Raw genomic sequence first — 25,112 nt, forward strand, 5'->3', positions numbered from 1 at the left:
TGAATAATATAGTCCGTTCCTAAACACGAAAAAGGGGGAAATTAGGAATTGGGGCCTCTCAAATCATTTAACTTCAATTGGATTGCATAAACGGTTGGGAAGAGGGGTATTTTATCAATGTAATCAAATGTATGTTTGACCCAACCTGCAAAGACTTCCAGAAGACAAAAGCAAGAGAAAAATGAAATTGACTTTTTTTTATAAGTCAGAATTACTTTCTTTACTATTAAATTTGTAAAAAAAAAAAAATTCATACTATATTTTTAAAATTGTACTTTTAACTTGTATATTAACTAATTTTAACTTATAGTAAAATGAGTTGTTTTTTTTTCTTTTCTTTTAGAAGTATTTCATAAAAAACTCGTCTTTAGAGACCCTGAAAGAATAGTTTCAGAATTGACAAAATTTCACACCAAACATCCCTTTCAATCATATAAAGACATATAGTAAAAAGTTTTTCTAATCCAACGTTTTCGATTTTCACTAAATATGTGAGTTGCAAGTCTAACTTGTGATTCTCTATTTTCATATGCATTTGCTCAATCAAACTAATCTAAGTGGACTCCCGCAAAGATTTAAAAATTCTAAACTTACCAAATACTCGTTTTACTCTCTAAAAATAAGACAATCTTCATGTGTGTAGAAAACAACACTGCCTCCCTTTCTCTGTATCTCCCTCACCCACACTAGGACTAGAAAGCACGAATCATCCTCTTTTTCTATTGTATGTTCCCACATACCACCCACCCTGTTCCTATCTGGGCATGATCATATCTTAAACAGTATGCTTGTTAGTTGATATAGCTATGCCTGAATGAATTAGTACCATGCCTTCAAATGTTTGCTTCTGGTGTCCTCCTTCTGTCGTAAGTTTAGATTTTTAATTTTCAATAGAAACTGTCGGGCGGATGAATGAGGTTGAAACTTGTCCATGGATAGACATAAAGCAGCATTGTCAGATAGACACCTGATACAACTCAATTTTAAATATTATCTTCGAACAGAATATACATAAATACAAACATTCATACATATACATATATATATATATATATATATATATATATATATATATATATATATATATAATATCACTAAAAGCTAAATAAAATCATAAAATTTCAACCAAATGCCAAACCTACATTGTCATTCTTAATAGTATATTGCTATAATGTGCTAACTAAATCTAAAAGAAAAATATTCCACACGGGAGGGCATAATTGCATGATACTCCTGCTTCTCATCGTGCTTTGTTTAATCCAAAACATTTTCAAGTTAAACTAATGAGATGAAAGGTCAGTGAGTAGGGACACAACATCAAGCATTTCATACATAAATATTATCAAGCTCTAGAGTCAACTCTTAAAATCAGACGAGTTACAAGTTCACTCGTGTGCAAGCTCATTTTCTGGGAGACTCAAATCAGACTCAAAGCAAGCTCATTTAACTTGGAGTAGACTTTTGAATCCAAGTTGAGTAAATGAGTCAAGTTCAACACAAAAGCAACTCGTGTTACATTGAAACACAACATTTCAGAGAAGCAAGGCTCGGTTCAATCTCTATGTTTGTTGCATGTTCGAATACAACAACTCTGGTTTGATGAGGTTTGTGATCTCCCACTCTACACCCCACACATTGCTTGACCACTGTTTCACATCTTACCTGATCGACCACTATGTTGCATCTTCTCCAATCGTCATTGTTTTGTGATCTATGCTCTGCACGGTGGTCGTTGTGTCCTGCATCTTCTCCAGCCTGCATATCGTTTCTACAAAATGCTAAGCTTTCATTTCGTTCCTTTGCTTTTCATATCATTTCTTCTCCAGCCGCAACATCAGCTCTTATTTTTTCTTCACTTTGCTTCTACTGTGTTTTTATAAAGTTTTTTTCTTAGTTTTGTTGGGTGCAGTTCAAGCCATGCGAAAGAGTTAAAACATCTAGAAACGGAACTAGTTCAAATTCTTGTGATGCCAATGTCGATGCATCATCATGTAGAAACATGTAGTAGATGTTTTAGTTGGCAAGAAAAAAGTTAAATGTAATTGCTGCTCAAAGACATTGAATAAAGGAATTTTTCAGATTCAAGAAAGGGAATAAAGAAAAAGTTGATGCTCAAGTGTTGAATTTTTCTACACAATTGTCATTTCAAACAATGATATTAGAGATACAGCATCTTCAAAAATGTGAGATGATTAAGAGATATGGTGTTAACTACAAAACTCCATCTTATCATGATGATAGAAAGAATCTTTTAAAACAAAAACAGTGCAAAAAGTTTATCTAATCCTTCAAGAATACCCATGAGTGAAAGATAACAGATTGCACAATAATAATTTATGGGTAGACAAATAAAAAAAGACATTGAATTTGTAACATTTTGGTAAACAACAATAGAGAGGACAATGTTTCTTTATTCATTAGATACCTCAGAAAGCTCAAAACCTACATATAAAATGTTTAAGATGTTGGATGTTGTGAAATTTGATGGAGAGGACAATTTAGTGCAAGTAGTTACTTATAAGGCTCAAAAATGTTGGTGATCCCACATTAACTAAAAACATAACCAAATTACAATATATACATAGATGCAAATCTCACCTTACAAACCAATTTTGTGAAACCAAATTACAATATATAAATAGATGCAAATCTCACCTTACAAATCAATTTTGTGAAATTGGTTATATAAGAAATTTTAAGGTGGTTGGAGAATTACAGATGTAAAAATGGGAGCATTTGTATTAAAATCCATATGCTGTCCATTGCATTGATTTGATCTTAAAAAATCTTCAGAAGCATTTAAAGGACCTTCAAAATACTATCATGAAGAAACACTTAAGACTAAAATATGAAAAAAAAAGTGCTTGAGAGATAAATTATCTTTCAGCTGATCTTTGTTATCTATAGAAGAAAAATACATCAGGAATATCTAGGTATTTAATGCTAACAACTCTAGGTATTTAATGCTAACAACTTATAAGTACAACTACTAACCACCTACATTAAATACTTATTCTAACAACTACCTATATTCAATACATATTGTGACAGAAACTATTTTCATTAAAAAAAAAATGAATGACTTGGTTTATGTGATGCATAAATTAAAGCTGAAAATTAAACAAATTAAAAAAAAAAAAAATCGTTGTTCTCTTCCCATTTGATGATATTGAGTGTAATGATGAATGGATAACTAAAGAGGGAGATAATGTTGAGGTTAACAAAATTCAAGGTGAAGGTGATGGTGGAAATGTTGAACTAGTCGAACTAAATTCAACATGTCCAACTTTAGATGCATTTGATCTTGATCATATAGTTCTTTTGTCAACATAGGCTATGCACACTTTTCATTTGAGGAAGTATTGGATTGTGAAGATGATGATGATGATGATCTCCAAAACGATGTGATTAGAGGATGGAAGACAAAACTTTGACTAATCTATTCGGTATAGTTTGAGCCTATATTAGTCATGCACTACTAAGCTCAGTTAATATATAGTCATAGAATTATTGTGTACTATTTTGATTAGTTATGGTGTTCAAATGTTGAATCAGCATGGTATAATAATTTTTCATGATAGACTAGGCTGTAGAGTATGATAACCTCAACATTTCATCACTAAATAAATCATAAAACATGACATTATCAACATTTATCATATATAAATCATAAATCACAACATCAAGACATGTAACATTCTAATCACCCTATTCCTTCTTAACATTCATTGCTTTAGCTTTTCTTTTTCGTCCTATTGATAGATCAACTTGAAATGTCACGTTATCCCCTCTTGTTTATGCCACATCTTTCCCTTGTAGAAGGACATTGTTGGAAGTCGCAATCTACTGGAGATAAGGTTAATTGACTGTATATGAGTGGGTGAAGACCTCGCCTTACAAGTCAGTTTTATAAAATTAAGTTAGGTTTAAACCCACTTCTTAACATGATATCAGAACCATGGGTTAAAGCCTATCTTAGCAAAATTTGTTATTTGTTGAGTCTACTGTTCCACTCGCTTTCAGATCACCTATTAATGTCTAATTTCATACTCGAAATGCATGTATCGACATGGGGGTTAGGCTATTGGAAATCCTACATCAACTATAAATAAGACTAATTTATAGTATATAATTGGTTGCAAACATAACCTTACAATTCAATTTTGTAAGGTTAAGTTAGACTTAAAGTCTACTTCTTTACCAGCATTAAACTAACTCTTTGAGAACTAAAGGAGACCTATATTCCTCTTCGTCAAAAGAGATATTATGTTTTATCATTAAAATTTATCTAAGCCTGCCATATTTAACAAAAAATACAATTACCATATCATCAACAATAATATTACAATAATCAGTGCACAAAATGTAGAATATTACGTTGAATATTCAAACAAGAAAAAAATAGGCTAATTAATCATAAAGTTCTTTTATGGTCATTAAAACCTTCCAATTATGAAAAATAATATATATATATATATATATATATATATATATATATATATATATGTGTATGTGTGTGTGTGTATATCTTTTAATAAATTAAAGATTAAAAAATTCTTCAACAAAATCACCAACCATGTATGAATTTTACTTCAATCCCAAACTATATTTTAGGTTCAAGGTAATAAGTTAATGTGACGAATAGGATTATAGTTTTATCTATTGGGTATCATGACTTATCATATTGGGCATCTCATATTCTAATAATTTTATCACTTTACATGTTAAGAAGTAGATTTTAAGCCTAACTCAACCCTACAAAACCGGCTTGTAAGGTGAAGTTTACACTCACTTATATACTCTAAATTGGTCTTATCTCTAGTCGATGTAGGACTTCTAACATTACATATAATTTTCTTATATTTAAATATCTCTATCTTTTTTTGTCTCATTTATCTCATACACTAATATTCTCATTAATATCATATTTTACTCTCTTTATCCTTTGATTAAGCTCATATTTTAATATCTTAATTTAACTCATTCTAACCTCTTAGGGTGTAATTGTTTATATCATTTAATTAAAGTTCTTCCTAAAAATATAAACATTCATAATAGTTGTTCATTTATTTTAGCGGCATGTTTTACATCTCTCCACTTCTAGTCCCAACCCATTTTATCCCTTTCAAAGTTGTCCTAAATGTAAAACAATGCTAGGGTTGCAAAATCCTATGAATATGATCAAAGGGTTTATTGTTCTATTGCCCCTTAATTCCTCATTTTTTATTCTGAAGGTGTTCAATCAGTCAAATGTAACTAGTTGGAAATAGCTATGAATATGATTAAAGGGTTTATCGTTCTATTGCCCCTCAATTCCTCCTCATTCTTTATTCTTAAGGTGCTCTCAATCAGTCAAACGTAACTAGTTGCATATAGCTACGAATATGATTAAAAGGCTTATCATTCTAGTGCCCCTCAACTCCTGCTCTTGTGATTCTAAAAGTGTTTTATCAATCAAATGTAACTGGTCAATATTTGACACCTACCTTCCAAGTATCCTCATCCACTTTATAAGTATAATACTCTCCATGTTACCAACTAGAGTAATATACACATACATCCACTAAACCATAATTACTCCTTTGCATTATCTTTATATGAATAATTCCTGTAGAGGATGAAATGCACATTGTAACCACCACTGGGTCCGTTGTCACTGTCCCTAGAGGAAGTCCGTCCATCACACTCTTTCTCAACCATCTCTCAGGATAGGACCCAGAAAAACAGTCAGAATTGAATGCAAACAAATTAAAAAGTAGTAAACCTTGTATCACTCAATCATGACCACATCTTTCTATTTAAGTAAAAATCAAAATGAGCCTCAAAAGGTAGGCAACAAATACATAATCATATAAGAGCAAGTATTAAAACCTAACAAACCCTTTCCTACTGAGTGAAGGATCAAATAAGTAAAGAGTCAGCTCCAAATAAATGATAACAGTGTTTCTTTATTTAGTTCTATTCAGCAAATTGTACCCATATAAAAGTGCAATCAAGTAGAGTTCCTACCAAAATTTAGCAACCTAATTTAAAAATACGTATGTGCAATCCATAGAGATGTAGATTTTAAGGCAAAACATATAGTATAGGTACGTGCTCAAAACATACAGTATAGGCAAAAGATATAGGTGAGCAATCGTGTAGGCAAAAATTGCAGGCAATCTTAAATAGCTAGATAGACAGATGGATGGATAAACATATAGATACCAACCAAAAGAGAAATGAAAATTGAAGCAAAATTGAATAGAAACATATAGATATCAGGAAAAACAGACATGCAAATCAATGAAATCAAATTTGAACACAAGTCAACAAAATAAAAAAGACATGAGAGCAACAGAAATGAACCTGGCATGAAGGGTCTGCACACAGCTCTAAACCCAGATACAGAAAGTGTGAAGGAGTGTAAACAAGTGACAAAGGGAGGCACACATGTGAGCAGCAGTGAGAAGTTTGATTTCTTAATTTTTTGTTGGAATTGAATTTCTAATATTTATGTTAGTAAATATATAAAGTTAAAACTACTAGAATTTCAAATGCATCTTAAATACCCTATCCAGACAAATTATTTTACTACACAAAATTCCAAGTGCACTAAAACATCAATTACTTGCTAAAAATTCCTCATCCAAACAGTGCATATAAATTAAAGATCTGATTTAAACTAAAATACATAGTACACTTGTACAACGTAACATTTATGCACAGACCTAATAGTCATTAATAGGTGACTTCACTGGTATGACAATGTTTGACCTCTAAGAAGGAAAAACCCATGCTTCCATGAGAGGATGAACAAACCAGGGCCACATTACATCTTGATACAACTAACCACAGTTCTCTTCTGCTTTCACATCTACATTGCCTTCATTAAATGGATGAATTTCAACCGGAATGTGGTTCATTGATGGTAAAACTTCCATGCTATTAGAGTCATGGACTGGTTTCTCAGATGAAGGGTGAGCAGTCATGCTATCATGGGCAGAATGTAGTGAATCTATATGCTCCAAATACAAAGGATCACATTCAACTGGTTTATCTCTCTTCCATCCTAAATCCTGTGAAGCATCATTTGTTCTAATCTTTTCCGGAGCTGAACACATTAAAGTTAAATCAGGCAAGGCTAGTTCACGCAATTTCGCCTTTAAGGTAACTTTTCCAGCATAATCAAGTTCCTGAAATTGCTTGTGCAAAGCATCAATTTCACGTTGCAATGATACCTCAGACCCCTCTTCGTTTATTACTTCGAAACTGAAGTTTAACCTCCTCCAATGAATATGAATTGCCTGCAATGGTACTGGTTGAAATGATACTTCATACCCCTCTTCATTCATTTCTTGGAAACTGAAATTGAACCTAGTCCCATGATATTGAACTACCTGCAAGGGTATATTGTAACTAGCAAGTTCACATGCACAAGGTAGACCATGTGTAGTTCTAATTGTGCAACCACATAAAGAACTATCAGTGCCAACGGTCTTAATTCGGTCATATTGGTCAGATATATAACTCAATGCACTCCTTGATACAAATCCCACCAACAATTTGTAGAATGGCGTATTGTATTCCACAGTGTTTATGCTTTTGTCAAATGACACCTTAATCTCGTTGTGTTGCAATTTAATCATGTTGTTCATAGCATCCCAACAACTACAAATGTCCGCCCCACTATCTTCAAGCAAGTTCTCCAACCTCCAATGTGCTGTTTCCACTCTGTATAGTAACACATAAGAGTTACCATTTATATATATAACCATATTAATAATTAGCATACTAAGTAGCATATTGGCACATAATAATAACTAGCATAATCATAATTAAATTAATATTTAGCAGAATAATAGTAGTAGTAGTAGTTGCAGTTGTAATCCACATAATTATAATTTTAAAGCATACCTGTTGAGTGTTGTGTTACCCAAATGCATCACTCGATCTATCCATGTTGTGACAAATTTTTCCTTGTGAGGAGTAAGCCAAGTATTTTTCACATAATCACCAAAATTTGGAAAATCTGAGCAAACTCTGTCAAATAATGCCAAACGTTGCATATACTCATCCTCGTTAGGAGAATTCATAACATTGTGCCATGCATCCATCACCAAGTCATATTGCTCCTTTGGATGAACCATCACCTTGCATTTGGCCTTCACATTCTTGATTATATGAAAACGACATAACAAATTAGAAGAGCTCGGAAAGACTGCCTGCACTGCATTCATCAGAGCATTGTCTCTTACAGTTACAATTACTGGAGGCATCTCACTGTCTTTGGCAATCAATCCTCTCAACTTCTGCAGTGCCCAAGTGAAGTTATCAACTTGCTCAGACTCTAGATAAGCAAATGCCACAGAGAATGTTAACTCTGTCGAAGTAACACCAACAATCTCAAGTAGCGGCAATTTATACCTATTGACTTTATAAGTATTATCAAGGAGCAAGACAGTATGGAAAGCGCTTAGAAGTTTGATGGCATCTGGATGTGCCCAAAATATATCACTGATAGCATCAGAACCATCCATCTTTCTATTCCAATATACATAATGATCATATTCCAATAACTTTTGTAGGTTTTGCATTTCTGTCCTAGGACCTTTCTGAGAAGATCGATAAGCTTGTCGAGCATTATAAATATGCCTAATAGTAGTCTCATTATTATGATCTTTCAAAGTTAGTAGTATGTTTCTCGGCTCCACCATGTTTTTTGTCATATCAATGACTAAAGACTTCTCTTCAGCACTTAATCGGCCAGCATATGAATGTCCTACCACTAATGTTTCCCCTAAGTCGTGGTTGTGGTGACCACACATTACTTTAACAACCCATCTTTCATTCTTTTTCAAAGCTTTTGCCCTTAGTTTGAAGGGACACTCACATTTTTTGGTACTAGTCACCTTAGATAATGTATTCTTGTATGGTCTATATTTTCCACTCCTTTCACAACCCATTATTACATATGTCTTCCCTCTGTTATTCTTTTTATTAGTTCTTGTACATGTTTCTGACCTCAAAATAGTAAGAACAAATCCATTCTCTTTTGCTACTTCTCGGGCCCAATTCAGCATCGCATCTCGAGAAGGGAAAACCTGAAATATATATAAATTTTTAGATTTTTATGGTCACATACTGGTAACAAAAGAAGATTAATTAACTCTTCAGTTACCTCCTTAGTATTAAATGGGTCACTAGGATCAGTGGTCTGAATAATTCCTCCATCATTCAGATTCGAAAACTCCATAGACCTCCCACTAACATGGTCTTCTATGTCTAGCCACAAGTTAAAAAGAAAAATAAAGTTTGCAACATATTAAAAAAAAATAAAATATATTTAAACCAGACTTTATGTTGGTCAACTATATGTAATAAGTTCTTACATAGATATGGACTACTATGTGAGAGTGAAGAAAGAATTCATTTTCTAGGAACAAAACAATTGCATAAAATCTCACTGAGTTCCTGAACAAAAATGAAGAGGCAAAACTGCACTGGAGCTACATTAAATATAATTGAACTTTTTATCAGAAAACCACCAGTTGCTTTTGATATATGAACACAGCAATTTATACATTTCCCATTACCTAAATAAAAAATTCCTATAGACAATGTATGAAGACGTGTCACCCGAAATAATGTGACCCAAAATCCATGGAACAACTTAAGATTCCACTCACCACTTCTCCATTCAGTGAAAGCCCTTTCTGTTCTCTTGGGTCCAGAAACCTCTTCCACATCAGGAATTGAAATTGCACTTTCTGCCAAAGAAAATAGCAGAAACACTTTGATTTAGAATTGACATTTTAGGATCTTTGATTGAATGATGGATACAATTCAATGTAAAATGCAACATAATTTGCAGAATAAAACAAATTAGTCAGCCTTCACTCCACTCGGATGGGAAGAAGAACTAAAACCCACGCAAAAACTCAATTCAGAAAATTGTCAACTGAGGGAAAGAAACCAATGGCAAAACAAAGACAAGGAAACTAATGCACAGAAATAGTAAGGTGAATATTCAAAATACACAAAATCTTCAAAAAATCAACATATTAGATCTCAAAAGTAGCATTGTCTGGAAGACAAACAAAACTACATAACACTGTACTAAAGAATAAAATGCAGTAACAGCAGAGAAAATGATGGTCAAGAAAATAGGAATAGGTACAACACAATCATAAGTACATATAAACCAATCAACTAAAATATTAGAATAAGCACATACCCAAGCGGTCCTTGTATTGCTTCTCACTAGTAGATACTAGCTTCAACACCTCATCCTCAGAAGGCAAGATTAGTTGCAGAACTTCTCCATCAGTTCCCCATGTATCAAGCTGTTTATAAAACATGACCATACAAAAATTATGATCAAGCCGTTTATTCTCAATAAAGGATAGAATCAAGCACAATTTTTTACAGATGCTTTCTATACATGAGTTTCAAAATATCAGTGTTATCTCTCAGAGACATACATACCATTGCACCCCCACCCAGCAATAATTGAATATGCAGGCGTCGTTTAGGCCTTTCCCAAGATCCTTCGGTTTTGTGTACACTCACAGTAACAACTGATGATTCAAGATTAGCCACATAATGTGTTAATAAATAATTGCCTTCTGTGAATCCGTATCCATCACCATCATCCTCAAAAAGAACACCTTCAGCTTTTCCTGCCAGTGATTAAGAGTTCATTTGGATAAACAACTTAATCAAACACTGCTTATCCCATAAATTTCTCCATCAAATTTATTTTCATTTGTTAAAAAGAGCTTATTTTGATAAATTGCATCAAGAAGCATATATATATAAGAAAAAACTTCTAGGGATAAACTGTTTTCACAAGCTCAAATTATCCCCCTATAATTTCTTTGAAACGCTCAGTGAATTATATCTGTACTTCCTTAAATGAGCAAGGTGTTATCCGAAGAGTAAAGACCAAACCAAGATAGTTGTGTTTGAAGTGAAAATTTAATGCATTGACTTACCATTTTCGTCTAAAGCCAAGAGAAGAGTCAAATCATCTGAAGGGTTAGCTTCTTCAACATGCTGAAGAGAGAGACCCACAGGAATGATAGAGCCACCTTTTAAGTACAAGGCTGGCAAATCCTGACATGCCCCCGACAGAAACAAAAATAAAAATGAAAGAAAATCAATTACAATACAACAAAAGTAAAATACAAATAACAGGTGCAGGAAAAATAAAGTACCGGATGTGCATCGTTGAAATCAAAACGCAACCATATCCCCTTAGGCAAAGTAATCTCCAATTTATCCAACCCCTGTGCATGTATGGTGCTGATCAAGATAAAAACATGTTAAATCAAGCACAAATTGCACAACATGGGGAGTGATAGCCTTTTATCAAACTTCTAAATATAATTAAACTTGAGGGCTATGAAACAAATAAAATGAAAAACCAGATATAATAAGACCACGCATACTCAAATACGCAGCATTAATGAATAAGAGAAAATATTACACATTTTTAATATTTACATCACCTAGAACTGTTTAACTTGTTTGAATAGGTTATCACGTATGTGTAGTCTTTTCAGATCTTCTGTGTATATATTATGGAAGGACTTCTATAGATCATGTTAAAAGATATGATATCAAAGGAAAAATTCATTATATTACTTCTCGATTTCTCTATTCTCAACATGGTACCAAAGCAGTACCATCCTCCATGACCTGTTTTGTCACTAATCCTTTCAACCAATACATGAATAAGCTAATAGATGCATTAATCTCTTAAGCATTCTTCTGCATTTTTTCCATTCTCTAGATGGTATCAATGCGAGGCCATATGCCTCAGTCTATTATAATTTGGTGACAATACCAACCATAGGCATACATCCTAGACCAACATGATTTTTCTTTGACAAGCACCAAGTCATATTTGCCTCATTGCACAATAGAGATCGCACAATTCACCATCAATAGCCACAATCAGTTTTCTCTACCAGGCACCAAATTTGGTGACAAACAACCTAGCTCATCACGGATGGCCTTCACACACACCATCTTTTAGCACCCCAACACAAGCAAATCACAACATGACTTGCTTCATTGTTGCAGTAGAATCATTTGTTGAGAAGATAAAGTTTATTTTAGGAGTTGATTCGTCGGAGGCGACTAAGAACTTGGATAGGTTATATATGGTTATGATCCATATTGCCAAGGCATGTTTAAAGGAAATGGGTGAACTTCAGGCAACCCTAGAAGGTATCATAACTAAGACAGTAAACCAGAAATTCAAAAGCAGGGCTCCCAAGATCGGGGAGCTTTAATACCAACTTGAAAGAATTAATATGAAAGAAATGTTAATTTTATTCAATTGATTAATTTGAAACAGTATACCAATAATCTTCTAACAACTTCTATTAGCTTCTAGTAATACATGTACTATTCTACCAACCTTTAGTAATGCATTTGATATCCTACTTACAACAAATAGTTGTCATTGTCATTGTTTGCAGTCTTCAAGGTTAGTGGTGGGCCAAGAAGGTATGTCCCACTCGTTGCCCAATAGCCAGTGTTGTTGAGACCTCCTAAGCCCATTACAAGGAGTGGTGACGCCTCATTTGACTTCAACTTGAGTACATTTAAATTTTTTTTGGTTCATTTGCCAAACCAGTTCTTTTTGTTACAAGTCAAAGCAACAAGGGATAATCTTTTTTTTCTTAATACCTACTCTAGCGAGATTTATTAGATCTATTGTATCACCTATTATCGGCTCATTATCAAATCACCAAAAGCATATAGTCACACACTCAAGATGTTTAATCCTTAACATAAAGGGGCATATTAAAGATTCCGCATCAACTAGACATGTGACCAAATTATAGTTTATAAATGAGTGTAAATATCCCATCACAAGACAATTTTGTAGAGTTAAATTAGACTCAAAGTCTATTTTCATAAGATGGTAACAAAGTCTATTCAAATGAAGTTTGTTGATCCTATCATGTCATCCTCCTAGCCACTATTTCAAATGCACAGAAGCAACAGGTAGATAATATCCATAAATAGAGTATATAAAACCTCAACAAACATAGATTGGTGGGGCTTTATATTATAATTATTTACTTTTGCTTTGCTTGTGCTAACTAATACCACTGAATATCCATACTAATAAATTTAATGTTTCCTGCTTATTAAAATATTCGAAGGATGAACGTAAAAGGAGATTTACCATGAGTAGATTTAATTGTTTTTACAAATTAGAAAAGTAAAATGTTAAAAAATATTATCATTCACCCTTTGTGAGTGACTAAAAACTACATCAAATTTGCAGCCAGCATGCATAGAAGCACTAGGATAACCAGCCTATTCCATGAAAAGGCATCTCCAAAAAAAAATAGTGGTGGTATCTAAATTGGTGGTAGTCAAGTATAGTAGAAGAACCTTGCATACACTAAGACTGGACCGAGCAAAAATGAATTTTCAAGCTTCCTCAGACTAGGATCTTTTGGATCTGCAAAAGCATAATAAATAAGTATATAAAATCGTGCAGATGAAGAAAGATCAAATATCAAAATAAAACCAAAGACATTAGAAGTAGTAGACAGAACATGAACGCACCAGCAAAGAAAGTAGGGGTTGCCACCGGTGTGCCCCGTGTATGAGCAAAATAAAAAAGAGTGTAGATAAGTGGGATTAGGCGGTATCGCCTCTTCAATGCCAATCGGCAAACTTCTTCACACTAAGTTAGAGCTGAGGTTAGTGAGGCAGAAATTACAGAACACCATTGCAGTATGCGAGAATCATAAGGGTTGTAAATCGTCACATCTTCTCATTGATCACATAAGAGTGTTCTAAACCTTTATCAGACATTGCTAGGTTTCCACATATTAGAATTAAAAGTTTTCTATTAAAGAAATATACTAGGCATGCATAATATAGTCAGAAGGTCCTAGCAAAATCTAATAACAAATTACCACTACAAGAATAACATCCGGATTAGGCCAGTAACAGGAAAAAATCACAGGTAAATGCTCTTTAACAGAATTCACGATGATGAATGTGGTATTTTTTCACATCCTCCATCCTAGATACCTTAAATAGAATTAAAAAATATATATATACATCCAATGGATATCAAACACCAATAAAGGGGGAAAATAGCCCTAGAAAAATTTGAAAGTTCTTGGAATTATTGTTATGACCTAAATCAACCTCACAAACAAGTTTTCAAGACAAGGGTCACTCAATCTTTATTAAGGCATAACTCTAGTTGGTGTGGGAAGCCACCCTTGAGTTTGCAACTATGGCTAGCTACAAGGAACCCCTCAAGGCAGCTTTAACACTCTGAAGCGTGGATGCAAGTTGCTCAAAAACAGATCTGAGAAATATTGTGATACCATTTTGGAATTTGGGTTTAGCACCAAACTTAGTCGTACAAATCTAGCTTGAAAGGTTAGAGTTGTCCAATTATTTTAAATTTTATGCAAGTCATTTATTTGATGTGAGACTCAACTCTAATTCAGTTAGCCACCAAAAAGGCAGCAACTAAGGTAAGCTTGGGTTGCCCTCGATTAAGACAACTTTTCAATAAAAATAAAAGTGAAATAAATCAATAAGAAATGCACACCTATAGCATAAAGCATGAAATGAAATATGTGAGATTATGTAACTTTTTTCCCACTAACTCAAAATCATTAAGTTGATACAAAGGAAATGATCAAGCTCAATATTCTGCCTTGATCATTTCTTCCGCCGAGTGATACATATTAACATGAAATTTCAACTTAGAATTTAGTTAAATATCCAGCATACAAGTTGCAAAGCAAACTACATGAATATTGATTTTACAGACAAAGATGAACTAACCTCTTCCCCAAAAGCCCAAGGTACATGATCAGTGGTGCAAGCTTCAGAATGCCCTCGACAAAAGGGAAACAAGGAACCAACACCCATCCACCTTCCAAAAAGTTTAGGTGTAGCATTTCCAGCAAATCCACCAATATCAGCACCTGAAAATGGCTGACCACTAAGTCCCTGAATAAAAGCAAAGAATATTATTAAGGGAAATAAAACATATATACTCAAAGGAATTATTTAATGTCTTGAGCCAACAATTACAAGAGCTTAAACTACAAGGTGAAGACAAATGAACAAGTTTATAGTATATATGTCTAACAAACAGACCACGCAAATGTCCTTTTGGACTTCAAGTGTAAACAACTTTCTATTAGAAAAATGGGGCAGCAAGGTTTGGACTATATACCACTTGATGTCAGATACTTCAATACCAAGCCAAGAACCAATGTTAGTATACTATCGATACATATAGTTGGCTTGTATGAGTTATTTTTGGATTGTACAGTTGTAGGCTATCTTCTGTTGTATCTTTTTTATTTTCATCTACGGCTGTCAGTATATGACAGTTGTCAGTAACTGACATGTATAAATAATTCAGCATACATATAATTCTGAGTGTGATGCTGTTAGGTTAAACTTCATACGATTAACCTAATTTGATCCGCTCTTCTCACTCAAACACTCAATCTACAGAAAAAGAAAGTATGTATGTGTTATTGATTCTGTAAAGTATAGAAAAATTACAAGTGTAATCTCCCCCGAGGAAGCCTGTCTTCCTCCACTGGAAAATATGCCGAGTCTTTACCCACAAGATAATCCCCCCTCCTAAATAGAGTTACAGGAAGACTATTTCTGCTAACCTAATCTGCTTCTACTAAATACCTTCGGTAATAGCGTATATATATTGTTCGACCTTTGATCCCATCCTCCCTTCCATCTACCGTTTGGTATTAGTTTCTCTATACCACTCGACCTCTACTTCCCCTCTCTTACACCGTTCGGCCTAGCTTCTCCTCTCTTACACCGTTCAGGCTAGCCTCTTCTCTCTTACTCTGTTCGGCCTAGCTTCCCGCTTGCCTTACCGTTCGGACCGTTCGGCCTAGCCTCCCCTCTCTTACTCCATTTGGCCTAGCTTCCCCCTTGCCTTACCTTTCGGACCGTTCGGCCTCGCTTTCCCCTTTCTTTCTGTTCGGCCTCACTTCCCCTTTGCCTTACTGTTCGGTATTAGGTTAATTCCCTCTTTTATTCCTAATATTACCTACCCCTCAAAATCAACCTTGTCCTCAAGGTTGAAGTCAGGAAACTGTTATTTGATGTAAAGCTCCTCTTCCTCCAATTTAGTTTGAAGGCTTGGGTGGTGGCAAATCCTCCTCCAATGTCTTCCATTCTTCCTAGTTTCTATCAACTTCCAACATTTCATAAATGGACTTAGCAAGGGAAGATTCCGCTAACCTCAGTGCATCAAGTCTCTTTATTATATCCCTCATTTCATCCTTTTCAATGTCTAATTGTTCTTGTGCAGCTTCCCATGCCTCCACTTCAGCAATATAATCATTTCCATTGCTCACTATGTCAATGATACGAGCAGACTCTAGTAGTCCACTCATCATCCCTCCTCCAACATTATCTGGGTGCTCTTGGCAGGTTACCCAATCAGACACCACATAGGCAACCTGTTCTGGAACTGAATCTTGCCCAACAAATTTTTGGAGAACCTTCAAGGCATGTTTAACATGATCAGAAGAGCTCAAGCTTTGACCATCGATGGCTACCTTACCAACCACTAATGCAATAAGGAAAGGAGCCCCAATTATTTTCCTAACATTCCTAAACATAAAGCAGAGTGACCTCTACTGTTTCTCTCCTCAGCTATTGCTCCAAAGTACTCATGGCCATTTGCTGTAGAAACTTTGACTTTATAACTTCGACCAGGCTCCTTATGAAACCAAACTATCCCCAACCCAATTGCTCGTCGAGAACGTACTGATCTTTTAAATTAGAGACTTGACTTGTCTCTAATATGGTCTCAGTCAAGGCTGCTACTTTGTAACAATTGTATGAAGTACAATGTTCGCTGTTGTTGTCGCTCTTGGCAACAGCCATACCCCTTTCCTCCTCCCTCCTCAACAAACCGAGAAATAGTGTTACAACGTGGTTCCTTGATACCATATGACATATTTGTTACAACGTGGTTCAAGTGAATTGTAATTCCTTCTCCCAGAGACTCAACAACGGAACTGTAACCCCCTTTAATCACACAATGAGCTCCCCCAAAATCCCCATACACATCATCTTGATTCCAGTAGGGAAGAGAAACATCATTAAATGAAGCAATACAACCATCCATAACCCTCCTCTCCTGAGGGATCAAAATCTTCTTATCAAGCTTTTTTTCCATAGAATTGTCCCTTTTGGAATCAAATGATCTATCTGCAGAAACTTTTCGTTCTGTTGTTATGTCATAAAGAGGGAAATCACTATCCAACACTGACAGCTCCTCAACAACGGTGTCCCGATTTAGTCCGCCAAACCTCCGCGTCAGAGCGTCGGTGAACATCTTCCAAGTCGGATGTGTGGTTTTCTTCCGCCAGAAGCGGAACCAATAGCTTGCCAAACCTCCCTCCATGCATCTATAGACAAGCTTCATCTTCTCCTTCTCCGTCACACTCTGAAGTTCGAAGAATTTCTCTGCCTGTGTGATCCAGCCCATGGGATCCACCCCTTCAATTGTAGGTAGTTCAAAGCGCTTCCTCCCACTGCGTCGAACTTCTCCTCTGTCTTCTTCCGATTCCTCCTCTGAGTTTTCTGGCATCGTTAGCGTCCAGCATTGACGGAATCACATCTTCCTTCGGATCTCTTATGCTGGTTCCTGGTGCGTTGTCCTAAAGCTCGTTGGAATGCGAGAGTCATCACTTGCACCTTGACAACTCCATCGCCGCCATTCGTCCCTCCATTCTTCCTTCTAGTGCGATTAATTTTCCCTCCATTCTTCTTCGCTACCATTTCTCCTCGCTAGTGCTCTTCTTCCCTCCGAAACAGATCCGACAGGTCGGACCAATTTGTTAGGTTACTTTATACGAGTAACCTAATTTGATCCTTTCTTCTCACCCAAACACTCAATCAACAGAAAAAGAAAGTATGTATGTATTATTGATTTTGTAAAGTATAGAAAAATTACAAGTGTAATCTCCCCCAAGGAAGACTATCTTCCTCCACTGGAAAATATTCCTAGTCTTTACCCAAAAGATAACCCCCCCCCCTCCTGAATAGAGTTATAGGAAGACTATTTATAAGAAGACTAATTCAGCTAACCTAATTTGCTTCTACTAAATATCGTTCGGTAATAGCGTATATATACCGTTCGGCCTTTGATCCCATCCTCCCTTCCATCTACCTTTCGGTATTAGTTTCTTTATACCACTCCGCCTCCACTTCCATCCTCCCTGCTGGAAAACGTTCGGTCCATACTTCTCCTCTCTTACACCGTTCGGCCTAGCTTCTCCTCTCTTACATCGTTCGGCCTAGCTTCTCCTCTCTTACTCCGTTCGGCCTAGCTTCCCCCTTGCATTACCGTTCGGACCGTTCGGCCTAGCTCCCCTCACTTACTCCGTTCAGCCTAGCTTCCCCCTTGCCTTACCTTTCGGACCATTCGGCCTCACTTCCCCCTTTCTTTCTGTTCGGCCTCACTTCCCCTTTGCCTTACCATTCGGTATTAGGTTAATTCCCTCTTTTACTCCTAATAGATGCTAATAAAATAATTTCAGTTCATTCTCTCCCTTTCCTCTGTGTACTTCATCTAATAACCAATAATCCCAAATCCATAAACTAATACACAAAGACACACCATGATTTTGTTCCACTAACACATACACCCCCAATGTCGAGAATTGAACATCTCTAGTGTGGGACTAAATATTGTGAGGGGTCTAATAGTGGCTGGAAAGCCGACAAGCCTCACTAGGATAGGATATAATATCATCTTAGGAAGTAGACTTTATGCCTTGCTCAAACTCACAAAACCTAACTGTAAGATGATATTTATACCCACTTATATACAATAATTTAATCATATCTCTAGTCGATATGAGATTCCTAACACATCTCCTAATGTCAAGGATTGGCAATCCTAGGCGTGAGACTAGATATTTGTGAAGGTGGCCCGATAGCAGCTGATAGTAAGTCTAACAAATTTCACTAGAGTAGAAACTTGAAGGTGAAGTTTAAACCTAATTCAATCTCACAATTATAAAATGATGTTTTGATAGGAACCTAGAATTGAAAAGACACAAAAAAGTAATATTCTTTATTGTATAGACTGTATAGAACACAAAATAGGAGAGCACTCTCTCCTCCAAGGGTTTTCCTTCACAAAGAGCCAAAGCTCAATCTACAAGATTATCCCAAAAGTGTCCTGACACAAGAGCTCCCTACCTTCTTATAAAGGACCCCAAACCAACTAACCAACTAACAACTAATTCCTATACTATTTCCTCTGCACCCATTACCGATTATACCCTATCACATTATATCCTATCATTTTTGCAGCCACTTATATATCATAATTTAGCCATATCTCTAATCAATATGGACTATCCAATATTTTTCATTTCACATATGTGGCTCAAAAATAAGCAAATTCTAGGTATGGTTGGACACTAAAAAAACAAAAATTTGAACCTTGGTTCACCATGTTTTGAGAGACTAACCATTAAACCCAACCTGTTGTTCGTACATGAATGGTTTTAAATTTATATATCACACTTATTTTTCTAAAATAATATAGTGTATATAGAGTTCCAATTCAATCAGAGTGTTTATTCAGAGACACATTATTTCCTGTCATTCGGGTTTTATGTTTAAATTTAAAGTAAGTATTACATTGTAGTAAGACAATAATAACATCTTAATTCTTCTGAAACTGAACCACATTTTCAAAAATCATGTGTAAGTTGCAAAAATTCAATTTCAATAGCACCATAAAGAATAATATACATCACAACTCAAAAAATGGAAAAGGATGATCCACATCATTACGAAATGTAGACTTCATCAAAACAACTACTTGTTTATCTTATGAAAGCACTATCATGTAGCACTAATGAAAAATGTATCATTTATCATTTGCAACAAATATTTCCAAAACTTAAGCAAACAAAATTTGCAACAATCTTGCTACATGTATACTGTGTATCTAGAAATGTTTCAAAAGAAATTACAAAAGCTAATTAATGGAACAATGACAACATAAGATCGCAATGGTAATCAAGGGAAGTAGCATTCATGCTACAAATGTAACCATACCAGCTGAAGTACCATGGAGATACTCATGTGAAGATGCTCCCAGGTCGAAAGATTATCACCAGTCCATGTTGCTGCATACCGTTGGCTGCCAATAAATCCAGCTCTTGTAAGAACAAAAGGACGTTTCTCTTCACTAGCTAGTTTCATGCCTTCATAGGTCGATCTTGCCATCAGAAGACCATACACCTACAGTGAAACAATCATAATAATTGACATAACTTCATAACTAAACAGTAAGCATCAAACACTTAACTTAAAATTCAAACACTAACAATAGAATCAACATGCAGACCATGTCTAATATATATCAAGACTCAAAACACTTTATATACATTCTCCACAAGTTTATGGTAAAATAACATGTGAGTCCAAAAACACAAAAAGGGTAAAATATATTACATTGTGATAGAAAGAATGATTCTGACAGCCACCAAGTTCACTATCTCCTCTATGAACATTGCTATCAGGCATTGTATTTGTTTCAACCTGGAAATGGAACAAATCAGGAGTCACAAAGAGTGGGATTTGTATCAAAACATTGTTGCATATTATTCAACGAAAAGAAACGAAGGATATTAGAATTACCTTAAAAATAGTTGGTTCGTTCATATCATTCCAAATACCATCAACACCATTGGAAATGAAATCTTTGACTAAATTTGCCCACCATGCACGAACTTTTGACTGAGTATAGTCGGGGAAGACACAAGGCCCAGGCCACACCTCCCCTGAGAATGCATATACGGCATCATGTATCATAAAAGAAGACACGCATGAAGGACAAAAATATTTGTGCAAAAGAAAAACAAAAGGCATACCTATGAAAGGAGTTTGATCTTCATTTTGGATCCAAACATCATATTTAGAACCACTGTCATATACAAAATAACCCTCTTCCAGCTTAATTCCAGGATCAAGCATCCAAATGACTTTACAACCACTACTTCGGAGATCTTTCACCAATGACATGGGGTCTTGGAAACGCTTCTGAAAGATATCACGATACTTACTTTTCTAAATTAAAAACTATTGCCAGACTTTAAAATGCATAAGCCAAAATTTAACTTAGTATTTTGAAATCAAAAGTGCAGGTTACAAGCATTCAAATGACTTTACAACCACTACATTACACCAAAAACATGGGATCTCAGAAACGATCCCGATATATATCATACTACTTACTTTTCCAAACAAAAAAACTATTGTCAGACACTAAAATGGCTTAGCCAAAATTTTACTATGTATTTCAAAATCAACAGAAATAGTGCAACTATAATGCACTGATACTTCAATTTATGTCACGTATTCGTATCCAACACGTATTTGTATCCGATACTTTACCCAATACTTATCAATAAAGCATTCAATGATTTAGAAATTTTTATGTTGAAAACATTTAATACATTTGATTTTAATTTGGAATCACATGATAGTAAACATATATTTATCATGTTTTTAAGAATTTTTGTACATTTTTCAATATGCATATATCACGTATCTTGTCCTATTATTTTCATAATCAGTATATCAAATATATGACGTATCTAATACAAGTATCTTATTTGTGCATCATACTGCTGGTTACAAGCTATGCAATACATCACTTTAACATATGAAACACAGGACATGGAATACTTGTACCAAACATTAAATCAATTCAAGTGCATTAGAAAGATCTGAAGTAAAAAATTATGATAATGTAAATTAATAATTCATCATTTTCCACAAGTAAAATAAACCTGCCTTGTCAAATGTGAAAACACGAAGACCATCCATGTAATCGGTATCCATCCATATCACGTCACATGGTATGCACTTCTTCTGGAACGTTTTTGCAACCTGCAAAATTTAATTGTTAACATATCAAAGACTTAACATGCTTTGGGATAACTGAACCAATAGTGTTAGAATGAAATGAATGAAACTAAGTTGATACCGATGCAGAATTCCTAAATTCCTAGGTATTTTGAATGTCTGCATATCAATAAAATTATCTGTGATACATGAAAATTGGTCATTGATGTTAAGTATGAAAGCTTAAATTTATTACAGATGCCCTAAATGATGTCATGGTGTAATGACAACGCTTTTCAGTTTCTGGATTTTCATATTCAAATACAAGTGCATTAGCTAAAATAGGTTTATATGCAAACGATTCCTAATCATCTAAGATTCCCTTGTATATTGGATGGTATACCCAAAAATGAAGAAATCTGATATCCTGCCACATTCTTCTGCTTATGTCAAGCACATGCATATTATCATCTCATCCGAAAATCCCAGATATCTTATGGATTAAAATACAGGTTTACTAAACAAAGCATAAAAGGATTTTCGTTTTTTCATAACCAAAAAAATTGAAAAAGCCAAAAAGCATATATAACAATAAAAGGCATAACTGGGGACACGTGTCATATTCATTATATTCAGAGTCTTGCACTTTAACTTCGAACATATATGAATGCAACTAATACCAGAATCATCACTATAGATAAAGAAACAAGTACCTCCAGAACTCTCTGATCAGATAAATAACTCGAATGGCACTGATGATAGCCTAAAGACCATTTCGGGGGCATAAATACAGTTCCTGACAAAGAAAAACTTTTAAGTTTTGCAGAATAATGTTCAAATCCTAATACATGCATGAAATTTTAATTTGAAAACGATCTTTTCTTCAATCCTGTACATAAATTTTAGTTATGCAGATAAAAAATGGAAGATAATAGTAAACTCACATTACTCGCCTTCTAAATTTGAAGAATATAAATAAATAACCATAATATTATGAATACAATTGATTGATTGATAATGTCGTTATTTTTAGACATAAATTTGATTAGCTCCAAGTAAAAGCACACTACACATATTACAAACAAATGTTTATGTACACACAAAAAAACATTATCATATGCTCTATGAGATCAATAATTGTGGGTCAACTACAGGTAACAGGTTCTCTATAGATATGGAATACTCTCCATGAGTAAGGACGGACTTCAATTTTTACACATAAAATAATTGCAGAAAATCTCCTTATGTTGAATCCCTCGACCAAGATAAGAGGCATAATTTCCATGGAGCTAAAATAATTATAATTTGATTTTTTTTTATTAGAAAATTACCAATTGCTTTCGATAGAGAACTTAGCACTTCAGTGGGTGAAGCAAAAGGACCAAATGTAACGACAGGATATGAAGATGGAGAAACAAACTGTATTGTTGATTCTTTCCTCAGATCAATCTGCTTACAAACAAACAAATGATCACCAAACAGATTAATATAACAGCATAAACATCTCTTCAAGGTTATAGATTAAAAGAAGCCAAATGTTACAGCACCTCACAGCGCCTTGTAGTGTCAGCAAGGATTCCTAGTCCCTCACCACTTGGAAGAACAGCTAACACCCACGGATGTGATTGGTACAAGGATGTATTTCCAGGTCCATAACCCCATGCATCAGTGTTCCATGTGAAAACCTACAAATGAAATTTAACTGATAAGCACCTAGATAATAAGTAAATCTTTCTAACACAAAAATTCCATGAGATTGACTAACTCTTTGGCCCGTCCTCTCAAGCTGTCCGCTAACTTCTCCAGTTCCATAAAGGGAGGAACCTGCAGGCAGCTGGTACAAAAACAAATTCAATCAATTTCTGGAGACAAGGAAATGGCATGAACAGAAAATTACGCCAGGAAAAAAAAGGATAATTAATAAACACCTCTTAACAAAAAAAATAATAATAATCAGCACCTGTAAGATGAAAAGTTGGCAGCCAATAGATATGAAGATATACGCTAATAGAGTAACTGACCTCAAGTTTTACAATCTGCTGCTCTAATCGTATCTCAAACGTAGGGTTATACAGAGGAACCTTCTCAGTAGAGATAGGTGTGTCTCTGTCCTTGCCGTTCACAAAAGAAATACTCGGAGATGCTGCTTCTCTATCCTTTAGAGAACAATCAAAACGAAACACTCCATCCTCCAGAATAGGCTGAAAAATCATTTTCGGTCTGATATGGCTGGCAACAATGCCCGAACGTCGTCGTTTAGATCTAGCCATTTACGATACGGCCTCTCAGAACCTTCCTTTCTTCTGCACGTAAGAAAAATTGCCCTAGTGACAACCAAGCAAGTGTTGAATACAGTTGTTTAATCATGAAACTACCACTGCCATGAATAAAAATCGGAAATAACAGTAAGCAGGTAAAAGCAGTAGCGAGGAAGAATTAGATAGCTCGCTCCCACTCAATTCCAAGGAAATTGCTTAATGCTAAAGAACGATTGGCGACTAAATAGGGAAGAACTAAAAACGACGCTGACATTGCAAGGAGAAATTACAGTTCCACAGTCTGACACGGAAGAACGATAGAGCAAACGAACCTGAGAGAAATTGTGGTAGATGAAAATGGCGTGTTCGGAAGAAGAATGTGACGGTGAAAAGGAAATAGAAGGGTAACGGCTTCGGCGATGATGCTACTCCGCACCACTAGGGCTGTTCCTGGTTTGCTCTCGCTGATTTGCCCCGCTCACAAACTAATCTTGACTGATTGGGTTTAGAGAAAAAATAAAAACAGAATAATATACAAAATTATATGCTAAATATCTTTTTTTAATAAAAATTTGCATATCTATTAAATATCAATAATATATTATGTTGGTATTACTCTTGTAACGACTTATAATTAGGCCTGAGCATCTTTGGATGGATTCAATTCGTATCCCAACAAAACAGTATAATTTAAGTTTAATAATACAAAAATTATATTTAATTATTTAAATTATCGAGTTAGTTGAGGAGTTGTTCAGATAAATTTAGTTGGATTATTTAGATTGCGTGTTTATATTAAAAAATATATAAATATTCTTAATAAATATAGTAAATCTTTAATACGAGACCTGTGATTTCAATAATAATTATTATAATGAATTATGATTTTAAATAATATATTATTATATTTCTAAAAGGGTTATATCATTCCAAGAATGGAACTTA

At 34.7% G+C, this 25,112-nt stretch overlaps 1 protein-coding gene and 1 long non-coding RNA gene across 3 annotated transcripts; both read right to left on the reverse strand.

The window, feature by feature from the left end:
- Nucleotides 1-593: 593 nt before the first annotated feature.
- On the reverse strand, nucleotides 594-2,649 carry LOC111242774. The gene is made up of 2 exons (XR_002670105.1): nucleotides 1,663-2,649; nucleotides 594-967 (listed from the first exon to the last, which is right to left on the reverse strand). It is a non-coding gene; the product is annotated as an uncharacterized LOC111242774 (long non-coding RNA).
- Nucleotides 2,650-6,636: 3,987 nt separating this feature from the next.
- LOC106777609 lies at nucleotides 6,637-24,668 on the reverse strand. Of its 2 annotated transcripts, none has more exons than XM_014665261.2 (22): nucleotides 24,500-24,668; nucleotides 23,931-24,212; nucleotides 23,675-23,743; nucleotides 23,457-23,594; nucleotides 23,241-23,358; nucleotides 22,623-22,705; nucleotides 21,859-21,954; nucleotides 20,934-21,102; nucleotides 20,701-20,843; nucleotides 20,515-20,601; nucleotides 20,116-20,301; nucleotides 14,824-14,991; nucleotides 13,576-13,696; nucleotides 13,399-13,468; nucleotides 11,199-11,286; nucleotides 10,977-11,097; nucleotides 10,468-10,661; nucleotides 10,217-10,325; nucleotides 9,669-9,749; nucleotides 9,161-9,264; nucleotides 7,897-9,083; nucleotides 6,637-7,713 (listed from the first exon to the last, which is right to left on the reverse strand). In XM_014665261.2, exons 2-22 carry the CDS (start codon nucleotides 24,177-24,179, stop codon nucleotides 6,828-6,830), a joined length of 4,467 nt encoding a protein of 1,488 aa, XP_014520747.1. In that variant the 5' UTR covers nucleotides 24,180-24,212; nucleotides 24,500-24,668; the 3' UTR covers nucleotides 6,637-6,827. The 2 variants fall into 2 exon arrangements, with proteins under 2 accessions (XP_014520747.1, XP_014520748.1); XM_014665262.2 differs by having other exon boundaries at nucleotides 23,931-24,233.
- Nucleotides 24,669-25,112: the final 444 nt, after the last annotated feature.

Source organism: Vigna radiata, chromosome 11, assembly GCF_000741045.1.
Source record: "Vigna radiata var. radiata cultivar VC1973A chromosome 11, Vradiata_ver6, whole genome shotgun sequence".
NCBI classification, from domain to species: domain Eukaryota; kingdom Viridiplantae; phylum Streptophyta; class Magnoliopsida; order Fabales; family Fabaceae; genus Vigna; species Vigna radiata.